The following is a 20,483-nucleotide window of genomic DNA, read 5'->3' as shown; positions in this document are numbered from 1 at the left end:
TTGGGTAAGCCCGAGAGGGTTGAGCAGCCATATTCCAGTCTGGAGATGACGAGTGCTTGAACTGCCATTTTTAGGTCGTGGGCATCAAGGAAGGGTTTCAATTTCCTAAGGTAGCTCAGATGGAATCTGGCTGTTTTAGCCATAGAATTTATGTGGTCCCTCATGTTAAGGTTTGTGTCAAGGGTAATGCCCAGGGATTTAGCCGAATTCACAATGGTCGGTGGGCAATTTAAGGCTGTAATAGCCTTGATCCATGATTGAATCTCTAAGTTGGCATTGGGAGGGGAGATCAGGAGAAATTCTGTTTTCTTTGCATTGAGTTTAAGTTGGTTGGATGCGAGCCATTGTACGGTGAGTATCAGGGCTTCGTTCAGGGAGATAATCTCTTCGAGAGAAGAGGTTTTGATGTAGATCTGGGTGTCATCGGCATACATATGATAGGAGATGTTAGCTGCGCGCAATACTTCGGTAAGCGGTTCTAGGTAGAGGTTGAAGAGGGTGGGGGACAGGGTTGATCCTTGGGGGACTCCAACTGTGACCGGCGATGGTGATGAAAGGTTGCCATCAATCAGGAATCTCTGTGACCGGTTACGGAGGAAGGAACTAAACCAATCTAGAACAGTGCCATCTAAGCCCATTCTGAGTTTGAGGCGTTCGAGTAATTTTTCATGGTGGACTGTGTCGAAGGCCGAGGATAAGTCCAGGAGGATAAGGAGACAAGTTTTGCCTTGGTCGAGGGCTTGGAGGGCATCATCGACTATGTGAAGCATGGTGGTTTCTGTGCTGTGCCCAGGTCTAAATCCGGATTGAAAGTCATCAAGGAGGTGGAAGTTGTTGATGTGGTGACTAAGCTGCTGTTGCACACATTTCTCCAACACTTTGGCTAAGAGGGGGATGTTGGAGATGGGCCTGAAGTTGTCTGGGGAGGCTGGGTCCAGCGATGGCTTTTTCAGGATGGGGAGGACTTGGCCGGCTTTTAGAGAGTCTGGCATCATTCCCTGCTGAAGGGAGGCATTGATTATTGAAGTCCAGCTGGGAATAATGGATTGGTGAGTGTTGGTGTTATGGGCCCCACCAATGACTGCATGTGTGAATGAGTTAGTGTGACGTCTGGTCTGCTGAAGGGAGGATACGGGTTCGTTTGTTTTCCGTTACTAGGGTTTTTGCGCTCCATCAGAAGCATGAAAAAAAGGAACCATAAAGGTGAGGTCAGACTGTGCCTGATGTGGAAAATTATAGCCGCAGGGATGGAGGGGCAAAAAGAAAAAAAAGCATTGGGTATTGGAATTCAAGCTATAGTCACAATAGTTGAGCATTTTTGGCAATGCTTCAAAAGTTAACATAAGGAAAAGTGACGCACAACATGGGCATTCTTTACAAGATAATTATGGAAATTTTGTTTGGAGCATTTCATTTGGTAGAAAAAGTATTTATCCAAAAAGGTACATCTGAAATGAAGATTCATAGACTCTGGATAACCTTTTACATTGTTGCGATGAAATTATAGAAGAAAATGTTACCAAACAATGTTAAACTGGTACTTAACGTATGCTAAAAAAGTTCTCCCCTTAAAGGTTGGGCAGTTTGTAGCAAATACAGAGGACCCTCCGTTTTAGGCTGGATGAATGGATCGATTGGGGAGGGGGGTGGGAGGAGTTAGGAATTAGTTAGTTGGAGATGAGATTTGATGGAAGAACTAGGTGAACCGTGAGTTTAAGGATGCAAAGATTTAACTACTCAAATTTTAATTGGGAGAGAGCGTCTAGAGGTAGTGAGTCATGCCTGCCATAGATTCCTCAACGGTTGACTTTTAGTATTTGATGCATAGATTAAGAGGAAAAAATAAATGGAATAAAATACTGAACGTGTTGCTTTGTTGACAAAGGAGTAGCAGAAATTTAAGACTGGAGTGCAGTTTGCGGTTTTATAAGGTCACAAATTAGAAAGTACTAAAATATGGGCAAAAGAGGAGTGTAGATAATGTTTGGGTCAAAACATCATGTTAAACGTTTCCAAGAAAAACCTGTTGAGGGAGCTAATGAAAAAACAGGCCAGAAAATGCCAGAACATACATAAATGTGTAAAATGGTCCCTTTAAGATAAATCTGAAATAAAATGTGGAGTTATTACAGATGCTAGCAAAAAAATGGAGCTAGAAAAAAAAATGGAAAATGGAAAACATGGTGTGTTGTAGAAGTAACAGAAAAAAATGACTAATTGTGTTTGCGTTAAGAGCGCTCACTGTGGCAAATGAAAAAACATTCTGCGGTAGAGAACTTGTCCCAGTGGTTTCAAGAGGTGGGCAATGGGACACATTTTGGGGGCTAGGAAGTTACTGATTTTCATCAGAATTTGATCAGAGCAAGAGAGAAAGGTAGAAGGAAATTTTAGAAAGACACAAAACAATGACTAAGGGGGAAATCAGGAATGAATAACCTGTAAGAGTGAAATAATGAAACAGGAAGAGTAGGGCGGTAGAAGAGGCTTGAGGTGTAATCTAGACCGCAGCCATGATATTTGGACACAGTGACATTTAGGTGCTCTGACCACATAAGCTTCCAGTCTGTGAATGCTTTCCAGCAGCACCTTTATTTCTAAGTATCCCTGAAACTCTGAATACCCCAAACCTTTGACGGAGAGGAGAATATACTTTTCTAAATTCAGAGCTTGAATATTTTGTTAAATAAAAATACCGACAAGTCAGTGCTCATGTGTGAAATGCCTTCGCTTTAGCACCATTGACTGAGGGCCATTGACAGAGCTTGAAAAGTAGAACCAATGGCAACGGGTGCCAAAGAAAAGTTGTGTGCCCTTGAATTATTATTTTTTTTTTTAATTAAATTGAGTGCAGAAACGAGACAAATGCCGACACCCGCACCCCTCCCCCTTTCACCCCTGCAATCAACTGGATTGGCCTCTGCATTCAGGCCCATTCCATAGGTCACCGCGTGGCTGTTCAGACTCAGATACTGAGCGCGGGAAATCCTGAGTGGGGATTTAAGTAAAATTACTGCTGGTTTGGTGCGGAGTGCAGGGGGAAACGGACTCCTTCCCTGGATATACAAACGAGGACGGCATGCCAGTCCATACCATGCCTGGCATGCCACGCAAGGAGCAGTTCAGTGATTCTGCCCACTCGGAAACACTGAAAATCTGGTGTCAAAACAATCATGAAGATGAAGTCAAAATATATTCATAACAATTTGTTTAATAAAATGTTGCACGCAGTGATTGCACACTATTTTTTATAAATCCATTCCTGTTCTAATAATCAGAGCAGACTAGCGTGAGTGGTTAGCCCAGCCCTTTCTTGCAGAGGACATCTCAAGCATATCTAACAAAAACGATTTGACATTTGGAAGTAGTTATTCTTTAAAACCGGCGCACTTGAAGCCCTGTGGAGTACTGCACTTAACTGCTGTCTGCAACACAAGACAGCTGGAGAAGTGTCTGGAAAAGGGCTGTAAATTGAAAGATTTATGCTGTACATTCAGAAGACTTTGGCAAAAAAGAAACTGAAGGCAGTCGTATGCCGAGTCCAATCTTTTCAAAGCGCAAGTATGTTACAAAAACAGAATATTTTACATAATGGATTAAACCTGGGACAAGCGAATGCACAACACCATTTTCTGTCATTACAAGTACCCCAAACTAGACAAGGAATCTTCCCAATTTGGTTATGGACGAGTTCAGGGCAACAGCAGTAAAAATGCATCTAAGAAGTGAAAAACTATGTTCTAATGTAGACTAACCTGCATGCACAAGTAATCACAATTGTATAGCGCTTTATATACCCCGTCAAGGCACCGAAGCTTATTTAAATGAACAAGGCTGCACCGTGGCAGAGTGCGTGGTACGTGGGGTGTGGTACTGCAGCCAGGGAGGACAATGTGGCAAGTGTTTTGGCTTCATGTGTGAGTGACCAAATCAGTGCTTATCCCGTCTTGCTAGAAGGCTTGTCATGGACTACAGAATGCGAGGACTTACTATATTCAAAGGTTCGATCGAGCCTTTGGAAAAATATCAGAATTCAGGACACCCTCGGGAAGGCTTTACTGTAAGATGTAAAACAATACTTTTAACAAACGGGGCACTTCGGCGCCCCCACACAAAACGCAGCCTGATTTAGAGACATTTTTCTTTTGACATTTTTTATAATGCATGTTTCGTCTCTTCTCCGGGGGAAACAAACTTGGCGGAAGCTCCTTGCAGGAGTGACAATAAATCACACCTCTGTTGGCCTTATATGGTGCACTCATCCCATCCCTGCCGCCCGAGGCTCTTAAATCACCATCTGGAGGCTTTGTTTACTTGCAAAAGGAAAGCGCTGCCAGACCTAATCTCTGCAGGCCACTGACCTTCGCTTTTTCAATGACGTTCGCAAACTCTCCGACCCACAGGAAGCAGTAATGTGGAGTCAGCAACAGGAAGCAGTCTCCACTATTCAGCGACGACGCTCTGGGTTCCACTAGGCGCGTCTGGACGTGTCTTCTCCCTAAAACAAGAGATGAAGCAAAGGTTTCATAGAATCCATGAATTTCGAGTCACCAAAATGCCAGCGGTAGAGGACGTGAGATTACACACCCTTTGACCTTATTGACACGGGAAGTGACATATCACTTAATGGAAAGATTCAGGGTCAAATGTCATATGTCACTTGATCTCAAACTGGAAAATATTACAATGAGAAATTTCCTAGCTATAGTAAAGGAAGCTTTTAATTCTAGTAAGGATAAGAGGAAAGGATTATGCACAACTTTCTTCACTTTTTATTAGCAGCAGTTTCAAAGTTAAACAAACACTGTCCACACTACAACTCCCATAAGTCCTTGGTAAGTGTCCATAACAACCGTTAACCAACAGTAGTACAGTGTGTGTGTATATATATACATATACACACACACACACACACACACACACACACACACCTGATGCATGCAGTCCTTCCTCCTCTTTGCAGTAGGAAGTTAATTCACAAGAGCTCATTCCGTTTTGGAATCAGAGCCTACGGTATATGAACACATAATGAAACCCATACAATAACACATAATGAGGAAAACCTCATCAAATGTGATCCTTCCTGTTAATCACAGGTGGTAGGATTCCATCAATGATAGTCTTGAAAGAAATATACCTCCTGTAATCCAGCCCAGTAGGAGGGCAACATTCTCAATATGATCCAGGTGGGATAATCCTCCTTAATAGAACTAAAAGTTTCCTTTACTATAACGAGGACATTTCTTATTCTAGGTCAGGCCTGGAGGCAAGGATTATGCATGTTCAAAGCTACTTACCATCAAAGATGTGGCCTCATAAATTGGTTTAAAGTAAAACCTTTTTAAAGGTGGATTCTGTGGACCAATACGCTGCATTCATAATGTCTTCCAATCTACTGCCCACTTGAATGGCTTTGGAGGTTATCGCCCCCTAGCTGAGTGAGCTCCAAAGCAATGAATATATATCCGCCATAATCCATTTTACCCACCTGGCAATGGAGGGAGAAGAGACGGCCCTGAACGGTTTTCTGAGAGCAATCAGCAGCTGTTTCTCACCCGGAGGTGTAATCTCTGCCGTCATCTCCTCGTAGGCCTCAAGTCATCTTACCACACAGAGTTTGGGAGAGCCTTCAAAAGAAGGGTAAATTACTGACCTGGTGTTAGCCTTGGTCCGCCTGAAAATGGTGAATGTCACCCCCTCTGGGGCAAAGACTCATGCCATGATGTCTAGGGCGCTAACGGCAGATACTCTTTTACATGAAATAAGACAAAGTAACAAGGCCAGTTTCGCAGAAATCTCATTTCTAGATTTGTTATCTTGCCAACCCGCAAAAAGTCATTGCACCATGTTCACATCCCACAAGCCCAAATATCTAGGCTCTAGGGGACGAGACATTCTGATACCCTTCAGTAAAATTACACACCCATGGGTGCTCCCCCACCAAGGTGTTAATGGGCAGGTTTCCTGAGGAAATCGCTGAGCGGAAAGAATTTGCTACTGTGCAATAAGCTACGTCCAAGTCAGCGAGTTCCGCAAGAAAATTGAAGTCTGTAATTTGCAACCCCATGGGATCCATGTGTCTCTCCATACCCCCCCCAACAAACCCATCTTCTCCAAGCTGATTTATCACTTGGTGGTCCCTGGGGCTCATGCTATTTGGATGAGTCTTTCAGCTTCATCCAAAAGTCTGCCATCTCGCCAGTGTTGCCTGAAATCCTGCAAGCCAGGAGCTGTAGGTGGCCTTGTAATACCAAAGGATATGGATGGCCATAGGTGTCTCGAAGGATCCCGAGAAATTATGGAAGTTCCAGCGGATCCATCCATGAAAGTTCCAGAAGGAAGGGGAATCAAGCCTGAGACCTCAAGATCGGTGTCACCAGAATGAAGGACACCCTCTGATGTCGGACTTGAGCAGCCCCAAGGAAGGTGTCCACTGCAGAGGCTCCTGGTTCTAGTCTCCAGCTGATTTACTGAGGGATCTGGGTGTTCAGTCTGGACACAAACAGGTCTACAGAGCAGGGACCCCACCATCCAATCAGTGCCTAGAAGATCGCTGGGTCCAGTTACTGGATTCTGTGACATGTCTGGATTTCTAGTCTGCCACCATATTCAGGGAACCTGGAAGGTATTCCACCGTCTCAGAAATCAGATGTTGGAGGAAGTAATGCCAGAAGTCCTTGGTCATCTTCGCTAGTGCTCTAGATCTGGTACCTCCCAACTGATTGATGTCATGGACCGCTGTTGTGTTGGCCATCCTCAATAGAACACAGCAGGAGACTGTCCCTAGTCAATGAGTGGATCACAACGGATGCCGCCAGAAGCTCCAGACAGTTCGTGTGTAAGCTTAACTCCTCCATTCATCATTCCCCCCCCCCCCCCACCCCCCCTATGAGTTAACTCCATATCTGGCCCCACCGGCCTTGACGGCTGGCATCTGACTCACCAGGTTTGGGACGGATCCGAAGATTGCCCTCCCATTCCAAGCTTCCATTTGGTCTGTCCACCATTATAGTTTTGTGCTGGCTTCCTCAGTCAAAGAAATCAGTTCAGTATGCCAGGCCCTTAAGGAGAAGTGACGCTTTCAATCTCTAATTCTCGGTAGTAGAGCAGGTGAGAAGATGGCCTGGATCGAAGAAGACAATAAGGGTACAATCCTGGCAATCTGCCTGATTGAGATCCTGTCTCTTCGCATGACCTTGTTCTTCTTCTTGATCCTAAATATATCTTTACCTCCAGCAGGCTTAGTGTGGCCGGAGAGGAATCCATAAGGAATCCTAGGAAGACCATGTTCTGTGACTGGGTCAATTTTGATTTGAGCCTTTATCACAAATCCCAACTCCGGCAGGAGTGCAATAGCCATGCTCAGGTGAGACACTAGCTGGGTGTGTTATTGGTCCATCAGGAGAATATAATCGAGATGGATAATCGTATGCCATACATTCTGAGAACCTCCACCACTGGCTTAAGGAGCTTTGTGAAGCACTAGGGTGCTGAGGATAGGCCAAACAGCAGAGACAAACTCGAACATCTGGTCCCTCTAAGCAAACAGCAGGAACTGGTGGTGAGGTGGAAAGATGGACAGTCAGATAGGTGTCCTTGAGGTTCAAACGGACCATCCAGTCGTTCTGTAAGAATAGGTCTCAGGAGGTGGATGCCCTCAATTTTTAAGTGGCGATACACCAACCATTTGTTGAAGACCCTTAGGTTTATCAACAGGCGGAAACTCGTCTTTCTACCAGAGATTGAGGAGGTGATCCCAAGGGTGCAGGGCCAAACTCTGAATCGCTCTTTTGGAGTGTAGCTTCTGCACCTCAATCTACCAGCACCATATCTACCTCTGAAAAAGAGTAGTAGGCGCGGTCTGGACGACTGGAGTTCTGTAGAACTCTATGAGGTAACCCCTTATAGTTCCCAGAACCCATGGGTCCATAGTAATCTCTTCCCACCTGTCTGAAAACAATCAGTCTCCCCCCTAGTTCATGAGGGAAAGAACGGGTACTGCTTACAGTTAAAGTCTCTGGGAGCGTTAGCCCACCCTCCGGCACGGTTGACTCTGCCCTGTCTGTTGCAAAATATATATGTAGATCCATTTAAATTCATATATATATGCACTCACACTAACATGAGGCCCAGAGTTCCTAAGGGCTTCCTATCCGACCTTGCCTGGACAAGCTTCCAGCAGCTATTCTGAATCAGCCTTAAAGGTCACTTTCCTTGTCCGGACGTCATTATAAGTTTCCTTATCTGGTTGTGCAAGTTGCTTACACAGTGCCAAGCCAACCTTTCTGGTCTGCCTATATCTAGCCATTTATAATTGGTATGTTAGACATCCCTGTTAGCCATATTTGGCTTGGTGTCGTATTCTAGTTCCGCTGACATGGCATTACTAAATGTATATAGCACCCAGAAACCTGTCACTCTGGGAAGAAGCAGTCCGAGAGCCCCCAAGGTGGAAGATCTGACTTCTTCCTTGCTGATTAGCAATGATGCATGCTTTTGGTACCAATAAATACATTTCACTGTTTCTGAGCAAACCTGCTATGCCTGGTAAGTTTCATTAATTTGCTCCTGGGACGGTGCCAGAATTTCCCCATCACTTTCCACTTCCTCAGGTGGGATAGAAGGTGCCCTGTGCCATTGTTAGGATGGGTTTGGCCTCTGTTGGGGCACGACTGGAAAGAGCGGCCGTAGAAGAGACCCCCCCCCCCCCCGACTCTTCTGTCCTGGCAATAACCTTCCCCAGAAATATCAGTGCTGAAAAGGTGGCCACACATTTTCCCAGCTCCTTCACAAATGGGTCACTAAACAAATAACATTTTGCTATGGCCCCTGCTTCAGATAAGGATAGTTCCCCCAGTATCGGTTCTATTTTCAATATAAGGAAGCGTTTCTTCTGCCGAAAAGGCACAGTTGGCATTGCCCAAAAGGCACATCACCCGTTGCACCCAACCAGCCTCAATGTCTGTGGGTACACATTTCCCGGACTGTCTGGAGTGTTCAGACAACTTAATTTTGATCAATGGTCCTATCACGTCAAGCAATTTGTCTTGAAATGCCCTCTAGGAGCAGTCAATGCCCTTCTTGGGTTTTTTAATATATTTAGAAAAGAATGTGACCAACTTTGGGTTGATGTCAGGGATAGCCATCACCTTCCCCTCTAAGGACGGTCTAGGGCTCTCCCCTCAAAGGCAGGTGAAGACCTTGTCCAGGGGATGGCTTTTTTTGTGCAACATACTCCATCACCATCTGGTCTGGGAGCCACTCTCAAGATCTTGGATGGTAAATGACCCATGGCTTGAACATGCCAGTCGAGGTGGAGTCCCCTTCAAAGGATCTGAAGGCAGTCTAAGTGAAACTCCAAGGCCTTCCAGAATCCCCCTGGTTTGAGAATCCATCCTCATCCATATTACCCACCCCAAGATCAGAGAACCCATCATCAGGGTCAGAATTTGGTGCAACAGGGTCTCCAGTAACCCCGGACAAGTCTTCTCAGTAGGGTGCATTCTTTAAGATACACGCACTCTTAAAGTCATACCGTAAGTGGTCTAATCCTTCCCAGTGCCCCACGCCAAATTGATTGGCCTTTAGAGAGGTAGATGTGGATACGCCGCTAGGCCCTGCCCCCTGTCCCCAAAGATCCCGGGAACCCCAAAGACCCGGGACGTGAGTTTGTTCACACTATCCTGTAGATGTGCCAACACCTACAAAATTGCCTGCAAAAGCAGCTTGTCCACACCTGCAGGAAGGTGGCGCAGTGGGGGCCATTCCTCTTCAGAGGCCAGATCAGGAGAGTAATTGTGATGCCTGTATGGATCCATGTTTAGAGAGGGTAAGCACCGGATCGCTTGAATCGCCCTGCAAAAAATATTAAGGGCAGCCCTTCGCAGTGCTCTTAAGTAGAAGCCATGAGTTGGACAGTTAAGCCGCCTATAGGCAGGATTTCTTACTGTGGCAGTGGTGTCTTGCGAGGTTTGATAAAGAGTGAAGGGCCACCAAGTGGCAATAGTAGGCCGTGGACTGCCAGCCGCAACTCCAACACACGTCTCGAGCCTGAGAAGCGTTTCTATACCACAGCGTGCTGATTCAAAGGTTGCGACGTGCCTCATAGGCCGCAAACAGTGCAAAACAGTGCTCTCAGCAGACCTGTGTGGTATGAGAAAGACACATTCGGGCCTGAGCCAGCCGTGTGTATAAGCAATTTTGTGCAAGCGCACATACAAAGCAGTAACCATCAGTGCAGGCGTACACAAGGCATACAAAAAAACATAGCAAGAGACTACTAAATGCTCTTAATCCCCCTAAATACCGTAACAACCCAAAGACTCGTGAGTGGAATGAGATACATAACTGACGAAGCAGTGAAGAAAGAGGAAGGACTGCATGCAACAGGGATATATATGCATTGACAGACTGTACTACTATTGATAATGGTTGTCATGGACACTTCACAAGGACTCATGGGAGTTGTAATGTGGACAGTGTTTTTTGTTTCAATTTGAGACTGCTGTTAATAAAAAGTGAAGAAAGTTATGCATAATCCTAGTCTACGGTTTCAAAACAGAATTGCCATCACTAAAGTTACATTATAACGGTCATTATTCTAAAAATACAATAAAATGTCTTTTGGATACAACCAAATTCGGGTGCTGCCATATGGTTTGGAAGTGGTGGGATGCAATATAATACTTGCCCTAAATTGTACTGAACCAAGTGACTGAACCACTGCTCTTTTGAATGAGTTCGGGGGTAAGGGGTACTCCCCACAAGAAATGTTTGGAAAAATGGCTCAGATAGTGCCTTTTGAAGCAAACATTTCACATAAATCTGTTGAAAAGCCATGGGCTATGAAACAACACTCGTTCCATGTAGAAGACCTTTCATGGTGTGCCAAGACAACAAAACCTGCCGCTCCACGAGAGTTAACCCCCCCCCCCCCCCCCAAATGGGTTATGGGTGCCCCCATATGCTTGAAATAAACTCCATTGCGCCAGGGCCAACATGTTTCTATAGGTGCCCCCTTTATGTCGTGGGTGCCCCCTTAGGCCAACAACTGCATATAGCATACCAGACCCAGAATTTTGCTACTAATGTTATCCGTGCACCATGGGTGACCCTTATGCCAAAATATGCCTCTAGTATGATAGGGCCAACATTGTCATGTCTGTCCTCCTATATACCACAGCTGTCATCCTTTATGCCAAGAATCACCTCCAACGTGCTAGTTGGAGTTTTTGCCCAAGGTGTCCTATACCACGACTTACCTCCAGTATGCCTGTGCCAGACTTTTGCCACGGATGTCCTATATATCAAGTATTCTCTAACAACCAGGTCCCGGTCTATTTATAATTGCCAACGCTAGGAGATGGATGGCACGCTGAAACTTTTCAGACACTCACCCCCAGTCAAAGATCTGGGGTGAATCCCTCGTTCTTTAGCTCACTTCGGCACCTCAGTTCAGAACCAGGTATATGCAAATCAGTCTTGACCCTGTGGCTCATGACCCAGTGTCACAAGGTGTAAGCCAGGAGACACAGGTGTGGCCACTAAATTAAGTCTGTGATAGAATCTAGAAGAACATAGAAGCACTGCCCATACAGGATTCAGTAGGTCGATAGGTCTTTAACGTGGTCCAAGTACCACGGTAAGGCAATTAGCAAACATATCGGCGCCTTCTAAAATAAAGAAGTTTATGTATGGATTTCAGCTATTCCAAACTATTGTAAGTGATTTTCAAATTAAAAATTAACTAGTCACGTTGCTTCACTTAGAGTTGAATCTCACAGATAAATCTTAAAACACTAACCCAAAAAGGAGCAGACTTGAATTACAGTCTAGCAGTCAACACGGCAGCTACTTGACGGTGTTTAGCACAAAGCTATGCTATAATTTTCTGTATTATAATTTGTCATTTATTGTAATTTTATTAATTAACCATCCACTTTAGTCTTCATTTTCTACCTCACTTTGCAAATTCTTAATTTTGACTCCATTATTTTTAATCATGGAATTTTAAGTAGGTCTATTAATGAAACAATTGTTACAATTAACATAGGACGTCCTTTGAATGTGGCCTAAGTTTTTTCCTTTACTGATTCCAAGGTAACAAGTACCCTCTTCTGCTCAAAGTTTCAACAAATGAAAAATGCATACCAATTTCTTCCTACAATTTGCCGGTTTAGACCAATAACCATAGCTTTCCTCAAATTCCTAAGCATCAGAGTCCATTTTAATATACCTTTCACTTCGTTATCCAAATGTTGGCAGTGCGTTCTAAGTGCCAGACAAGCAATGTGGTGGTACACCACCATAAATACACAGTTTGTTGTTTGAAACTGACAAACAAGGGAGCAAAACCAATAAAAGATGTGGAACAAAATATGCACACGATTAGGTTGGTCAACATCACCTGTTACAACTATGAAAATGGAACACAAATTCTAAAAACGGATGGCCCTGACGACCTCTACAAGTCGAGACTTGATGACTGCCTCCATGCTTTAAATAGACTGATAAGTAACCACCCAAATCTTAACTTTGTACAGAGTGCATGACCTAGGGTCAATGGAGCAAACACCAAACTATCACAATATGGCCAGAGGAACTCCATCCCCTTATAACTACATCAAGAGAGTTAAGAAACCTAATGCTAACCATGAATTAAGACCTATTCTTGATATCACATTTTGGAACACATTATACATAATGGAAACCCTAATGAATCATCCCATATCTTGTACACCATCAAAAGCTACATCTATACACACACTTGTACTCTTGAAGCTATAAAACACAGCAGACTGTACCTCAGCAGGTCCAATTTAATTATACACTAAATACAACTAATTCAAAAAGTAGTAACAAACCTCCACTGTAGAGAATACATCACACCAGTCTTACAAATCCTCTTCTAGCTATCAGTTGCTAGACTTGTACTATTGAAGAGGCTTTGCAGCGAGACTCCCTCCTAAAGAAAAGGACCAGTATACTAAAAAAAAACAACAAAAAAAGTCAAGCAATACAAACATAGGAGAATCTGCTCTAGGCTTCAAGTGTATCAACCGATTGCCTTATAGAAATCAAAGGAGGCACCAATTTCTCAGTACAAGCCACCAAGCTCTTAAACCCACTACCAGCCAGGACTCAAAGCATCCATGAACACTTGCAGTTCAGAAACCGGTGAGAACATGTAATTTCCGGACAACGACTCCATCCCAGAACCATGAGATAGAATCTTGAACAACTTCACCTTCAAGTACAATCTACAACCCACCAGTATACAAAAGCCCGGTCAGCACACTATCCTCATTTTTGCAAACACTTTACAACTGTCATTGTCTAGGCCTAGGTTTTGTACATGTTCATACACAACCTTCCTGGTCATCAAGAATATAGGATCACTCAGCGGTTTTGCAGCAGATTGTAGTCCTGTAAGCATAATAACATCCTTATACCTCTTTGCCCACTTACACTCACATGAAACAAAACCAGCTCTATCTCCCATCAGTTCCCAGCAACAAACGATACATAATTTCAACGGGCATGGAATAACAGAAGAGATATGCCGCAGGCCACCAGAGGACTCCAATTCAGGTCACCACAACAAGCCCAACAAACTCGATACTATAAATGCTTCTTGACCGCTTACTGCAGCATGGCCACTCCAGCAGATCTCCAGACCATCTCCCCCTCCTATCTATGCCTGCTCAGGAGGAAAAATGAAAATGCTACTTGCCAGTATGCATCTGTTCTTGGCATGTAGAGCTGCAGATCCACACACTATGCATAGATCGCCATCTGGTGTTGGGTCCAGATGTTTTCACTTGTTTTTGTCTTGGAAAAGTCTTTGGAAGTCAGGAGATAGGCGACTCCCCCTTTGGATGATAGTGCGTATGGGCATCGGCTCCATCTTCAGATTGTTTTTCGCCAGCAAGGAAATGGAGTTTTGTGAGAAAGAGATAAGATGCCCATGAATGCTGTATCTAAATAAGATAGGACTGGAACAGATAAAGGTAGCCGGGGAGGTGGGTGGGCGCGTGTGGATCGGCAGCTCTACATGCCAAGAGCAGATGCATACTGGTAAATTTTCTGTTCGAGGCATATGAGCTACAGATCACACACTAGGTATAGATTGTATAGCAGTACCCATCCCTAGCGGCAACCACCAGTATCTGTTGCAGTAGTTTGAAATAGTGTTTTGAGTACAGCCTGGCCCACACTAGCTTGCTGTTGAGATTGCACATCTACAGAATAGTGCTTTGTGAATGTGTGCGGTGTAGACCATGTAGCTGCTTTGCAGATGTCATCTACGGGAATGTTCCTTAAAAATGCCATTGAAGCCGCTATCTTTCGTGTAGAGTGGGCTTTAGGAAGAACAGATAATGTACGTTTTGCTTTGCGATAGCAAATTTGTATGCATTTGACAATCCACCTTGCTATCCCAGACTTTGATATGGGGTTGCCTTTATGTGGGGGTGAGAATGACACGAAAAGTTGTTTGGTCTTGCGAAAATGTTTTGTTCTTTCAATATAATAAAGCAGTTCTCTTTTAACATCAAGGGTGTGAAGAGCTCTTTCTGCGACTGTGTGGTTGCGATAAAAACACTGGCAGTTCTACAGACTGGTTTAGATGGAAGGGAGAAATAACTTTAGGAAGGAAATTTGGATTAGTTCTGAGAACCACTTTGTTATGATGTAATAATGGTTCTTGGATAGTGAGTGCCTGTAGCTCACTGACTCTTCTAAGGAAAGCACTGGCCACTAGGAAAGCGACTTTCCATGTTAGAAATTGTAGCTCGCATTTGTGCAGAGGTTCGAATGGAGGGCCCATTAGTCTTGTGATAACAAATTCCACACAGGTGATGGTGGAACCCTGGGAGGAATTATTCTTTTGAGGCCTTCCATAAACACTTTGATGGCAGGTACTCTGAATAGTGACAGGTGTTGTCTATTTTTTAAATAGGCTGCTATGGCAGCAAGGTGTAATCTAATGGATGTGTACGCTAAGTTACACCTATGGGGATGCAGTAGATAACCTATGATGTGTTGAATAGACACATCTAAAGGATTGATGTAGAGACAATATATCACAAATCTTTTCCACTTGGCTGCATAGCAGGCTCTAGTGGTGGGGCGTCCAGCCTCTCTGATAACCTTCCCCCTGACTGTATGAATGTTAAGGTAACCAAACTCTAGGATTTCAGGAGCCAGATCGCTAGGTTGAGCTGTGCTGGGTGTCTGATCTCTCCACGGTTCTGGGTTAAGAGACGTGGGGAGAGGTGTAGTTTTTGGTGTGGGACTACAGTTCGTTCCAGTAATGTGGTGTACCACGGTTGTCTGGCCCATGTTGGAGCAACTAGGATGAGAGTCAGTGAATGTTGCTGCAGTTTGCGCACGGCCAGTGGAATGAGTGGGAGAGGTGGAAAAGCGTACGCAAATCTGCCTGACCAATTTATCCAGATCTCATTGCCTTTGAACAATGGGTGTGGGTATCTGGCGGCGAAGCTTGGGCATTTGGTGTTTGTGTGTGGCGAAAAGTTCTATCTCTGGTTGCCCCCACATGTGGAAAAACGGTTGAAGAACTTGTGGATGAAGTTCCCACTCGTGAATCTTAACAGATCGGCCACACTGTTCTGGACTCCCGGGACATGTTGGGCTAGGAGAAAAATGTCCTGAGGAATAGCCCATCTCCATATGCTTTGCGCTAGTTGCGAATGCTGTACGGAGTGTCCCGCCTGGTTTCTGTATGTAGTACATGGCTGTCATGTTGTCGGTGCGGACGAGGACAGCCTTGCCTGATATGCGTTTTTGGAATGACTTTAAGGACCGGAATATGGCTAGTAATTCCAGGTGATTGATGTGGAGTATTGTTTGACAAGGAGTCCACCTGCCCTGTATGGTGTGATGTAATAGATGAGCTCCCCAGCCAGAGAGCGATGAGGCTGCTGTTAACACAATCTGTGGAACTGGCTCGATGAACGGTCGCCCTTTGGAAAGGTTCTTGGTGTTCCACCATTGCAGACAGCGATGAGGCGACTGTCCACCAACACCAGATCTGTCAGCTGACCTTGAGCCTGGTTCCACCAACGTGCTAAGCATTCCTGCAAAGGGCGCATCTGGAGTCTTGTGCAAGGTACTATAATTATGCAAGAGGCCATCATCCCTATGAGTTGCATGAACACTCGAGCTGGAAGAGTGTTGCTGTTGAAATTTGGTTATGAGGGCTTGTATGCTTGCTATCCTGGCTAGACTGGGATATGCAAGTGTTTTTTAGGTGTCCATTCTGGCACCTAGGTACTGTTGTATGTGGGACAGTTGTAGGCAAGACTTTGCGTGGTTTACTGTGAACCCCAAGTCGTAGAGTAGCTGGATTGTGGTATGAGTGATGTACACACTGATTGTACGATTTGGCTTTTATGAGCCAATCGTCCAAGTACCAGAAGACATGAATGTGTTGTCTTAGATGAGCTGCGACTACTGCCAGACACTTGGTGAACACTCTGGGTGCTGTGGTGACTCCGAAAGGGAGTACCTTGAATTGGTAGTGTTGACCATCCACTACAAACCTGAGATATTTCCTGAGAGGGGTGTGAATGGGAATATGAAAGTAGGCGTCCTTGAGATCTAAAGTGGCAAGGAAGTCGGCTTGTGAGAGAAGAGGAAGGACCTGTTGAAGTGTGACCATATGAAAATGGTCTGAGTGTATGTACAGGTTTAGGGGTCTGAGGTCTAATATAGGTCTCGGAGAACCGTCCTTTTTCGGAATGAGAAAGTACAGGGAGTAAATTCCTGTGTTTTGCTGATGCAGAGGAACTGGTTCTATTGCATGTTTTTGTAGGAGGGAGATTACCTCCTGCTTTATCAGCGATAAGTGTTCTGGCGACATTGGGCGCTGTCTGGGTGGCATGTTTGGGGGGGGGGGGTAGATGTGCGTTCTAGACAGTAACCTGACTGAACTATTTGTCTCACCCACCTGTCTGTGGTGATGTTGTTCCAGACAGGAAGGAGCTGTAGCAATCTCCCCCCCCCCGACCGGAGTGAAATGGTCTGGGGGGAGGGAAGTCATTGGGTAGTGGTGAAGGCAGAGCGGGTATTGTTGGTCTTGCCTCTGCCATAGTTATTATTGCCTCTGTAGCCTCCTCTTTGGTAACCTCTGGTGAATGTAGTTTGGGTGGGAATTTTGTAAGATTTAGATGTGTTGTCTGAGGAGTAGCCTCTGGAGGTGCCCCTGTAAGAGGAGCGACGAATGGAACGTCTGGGAGCTTGCGATTGCAAGGCTCCCATTGATTTAGCCGTATTCGTGTCTTTCTTCATCTTTTCTAGAGATGAATCTACAGTAGGTCCGAACAAGTGTTGCTGGTCAAATGGCTGATTAAGAATGGCAGTCTGGACTTCAGGTTTGAAACCTGAAATGCGTAGCCAAGCATGTCTACGCAGCAGGACACTTGTGTTGATAGCTCGTGAGGCGGTGTCTGCTACGTCTAGAGCGCAGCGGATGGAGGTGTTGGTAATAAGTTTACCCTCCTGTATTAGGTCGTTCGCCTTAGTTTTATATTTTTCTGGAAGATGCTGTAGTAGGGTCTCTAGCTCGTCATAATGAACCCAAATGAGTGTTGCGATAACGCCATATGTTAGCTGCTTGTGACGCTGAGCGCTTACCAGAGGCGTCTAAGAGTTTAGGCTCTGACGGGAGGTGGAGCATCTCCTGAGGTTTGAGAATTAGCCCTCTTTCTGGCATTGGATACTACCAAGGAGTCTAACGGTATGTGGCCCTTGATGTATGCTGGGTCTGCTGGGGCAAATTTATATTTCTTTTCAATTATGGGGCTAATAACTTTAGCCCCAACAGGATCTTTAAACACCTCTGGTGCGTGTTTAATTACCCCTTTCAACATGGGTAAGATGGTGGTTGACTTTTGTGCGATATCAAAAGTATCCATTAAGGAATCTTCTTTCACGGGGTCACTGTGTAAGTCGACCCCGTGGTATTGTGCAGCTCTGTGGACTAACTGGTTGAAACCCATGGTATCCTCTGGAGGAGAAGGTCTAGAGGGATAGATGTCATCCTGTGGCACGTTAGGGACATCTGGTGTGTTATAATCATCCCAGGGGTCTGGGGTAGAAGGTGGGCTAGGATCCCCTAGTAGCTCATCGTCCGCATCGTCCCCAGTGTGATCAGAGGTATCATAGTCCACTGGTGGAGAGTGGGGGCGGCGGAGGAGGGGGGGGGGCGGCGGAGGAGGTGGAGGAGGAGGATGTATCCTGAGAGGAGATGTTGCAATATCCCTCTTTTTAGGTGGTGTAGGAGTGTCCAGTGGTCGTTTCTTGGAGCTAAGAATGAGTTGACCAGTCTTTGGATCTCTTAGAAGAGTTTTTTGGTTGGGGTCTGGTTTAAAAAGCTCTTCTGTTGGAGGCTGTTCTTTCGGTGCTGATTTTTTCGGTTCCGAAGACTTGTGCGGCACCGAATCAGAGGCAGGTTTGTGCTCTTTAGGCTTGGAAGCCTGAGGTTTTAAAGTCTCTGTAGGAGCGTGCATGTCCAGTTGTCGGTTCCCGCAGCTTTTTCGGTTCCGAAGGTTGAGTGTGTGAACCTTTCGCGAGCGGCTTTTTGTAGATTCTGATGTTTTCTTCGGAGTCGAAGGGTGGTTGTAGTTGATTACGGTGCAGAGTACGTGGATGTGGAGTAAGTAGTTGGCACCGAGGCGGAGGACGACTGTTTCTTTTTCGGTGTTGTTGGGGTTTCAGCACCGATGGCAGGCTGACTCGAGCAGCTGGAAGGCTTAGTTGTTGGTTTCTTTGCTGGGTCCGAAGGTGGGGCATGAGAAGCGCTTTCTCAGTGCGCACCTGAGCCTGAAGGTGTGACCGAAGCCTTTTTCGATGGTGGGGGGAGGTCAACGTCTCTACTTACGACCCGCTGCCCAGGAGTGATGTCCTCGATATCGGAGTCATCGACTTCAGAGGCGCTGACGAGTTCTTTGGCCTGCACTTGCTCTGGAACATTGGCACCCTTGTGGAAAATGTCGTCTGTGATGGATGTCGACGAGCGAGCCATTGTTAGTCGAGTTCGACGATCTCGAATAGTCTTTTTGGAGCAGAAAGAGGCACAAGCTGGACAGTCTTTGGCCTCGTGCTCCGGGGAGGGGGAAGAGGTTATACACCTCATGCAGATCTGTGTGGGGGAACTTCGACTCACATTGAGAACACTTCTTGAATGGAGTCCTTTCCATGAGCCAAAAGGCAAGGCCTAGGTGGACCCGAAGGCCTTCGTCGACGACCGGAATCGAGGACTGCGATGTTGGAGATGCGCGACAACTAGGGATCGCGATTGAAAATACCAGAGAAGGGTGAAGGATTGTGCGTCGAAAGTAGGATCGACAACTGTACTCAACTGGAGCGCCAGAAACGCATCCGAGACCGATGGCGGAAAAAAACAATCTGAAGATGGAGCAGACTCCCATGCACATCATCATCCAAAGGAGGAGTCACCCATCTTGTGACTTCCAAAGTCTTTCCCAAGACAAAAACAAGTGCAAACATCCGGGCCCAATACTAGATGGCGATCTATGCAGTGTGTGTGATCTGCAGCTCATATGCCTCGAACAAGACATTCTCAGAATGGGCAGTTCTAGAAAGGAAGGATCCTTCTGGCATGGTTACCCCCACTTTCTGCCTGGTGTCAGTGTGTTTTGGACTAGTCTGACTGGGATCCTGCTAATCAGGACCCCAGTCACTGCTTTCTCCCCAAATTGGACGGTGGTAAGTTCTCTGGTACCTACCCAATTGGCTACTGGTGTACCCTTCTAAGTCCCTAGTATATGGTACTGAGGTACCCAGAGAGCATAGGTACACCAGAGATCTCCTGTGGGCTGCAGCATGTATTGGCCCACCCATGAGAGACTACTCAAACGGACTACAGGCCTGCTTTGGCATCCTCTGTAAGATGGCGCTAGCGCCACTTACAACAGTTAAGTTTTCTTAAATCGGAGGTCACTGCACTTAAAACCTATAAGTCACCCTAAGGAAAGCCTTCCAATCCTGATGGCAGGATGCTAGTTTATAAGTGTGAGGGTGCCCTGAATGAGGAGGACACCCCATACAAATCCCAGAGCCAATTCTTCCGGCTTTGTAAGTGCGATCAGCCATTTCGATACATATAGTGGCCATGCATCATTACGCGATGGCCAACTATGTATCTCTGCCAGACCTGGGCATGTTTGTTATCAAACATATTGGAATCATATACCAACACCGTTACCGGTGTTGGAGGTATGATTCAATGCATCAGAGGGCTCCTTCAGGAAGCCCCCCAGTGCTCCCCGTAACAGCCTTCCAGGGTCTGCCAGCAAGGTAGTGCTGCTGCTGACCCCAGACATGATTCTGCCCCTCCTGCTGCTGAGCTCGAGCAGGGGAAGGTAGAATAGGTTTCCTGCCACAGTTAGGTGTGACCACCTCCCAGACAGGACTTAAGTGTGTGGGCTGGGGGCACTTGCCAG

The 20,483-nt window shown here is 45.7% G+C and overlaps 1 protein-coding gene across 36 annotated transcripts in view; it reads right to left on the bottom strand.

Moving 5' to 3' along the window:
* Positions 1-20,483, bottom strand: part of SVIL (supervillin) — a 635,411-nt gene that overhangs the window by 130,595 nt on the left and 484,333 nt on the right. For all 36 annotated transcript variants that reach the window (XM_085631809.1, XM_085631813.1, XM_085631820.1 and 33 more), the window contains one exon: positions 4,359-4,495. In XM_085631809.1, the coding sequence (XP_085487935.1) occupies positions 4,359-4,495 (137 nt within the window). The remainder of the gene's footprint in view (positions 1-4,358; positions 4,496-20,483) is intronic.

The sequence above is a fragment of the Triturus cristatus genome, chromosome 10, assembly GCF_964204655.1.
Source record: "Triturus cristatus chromosome 10, aTriCri1.1, whole genome shotgun sequence".
NCBI lineage: Eukaryota > Metazoa > Chordata > Amphibia > Caudata > Salamandridae > Triturus > Triturus cristatus.
This window is presented reverse-complemented; position numbering and strand designations above follow the sequence as displayed.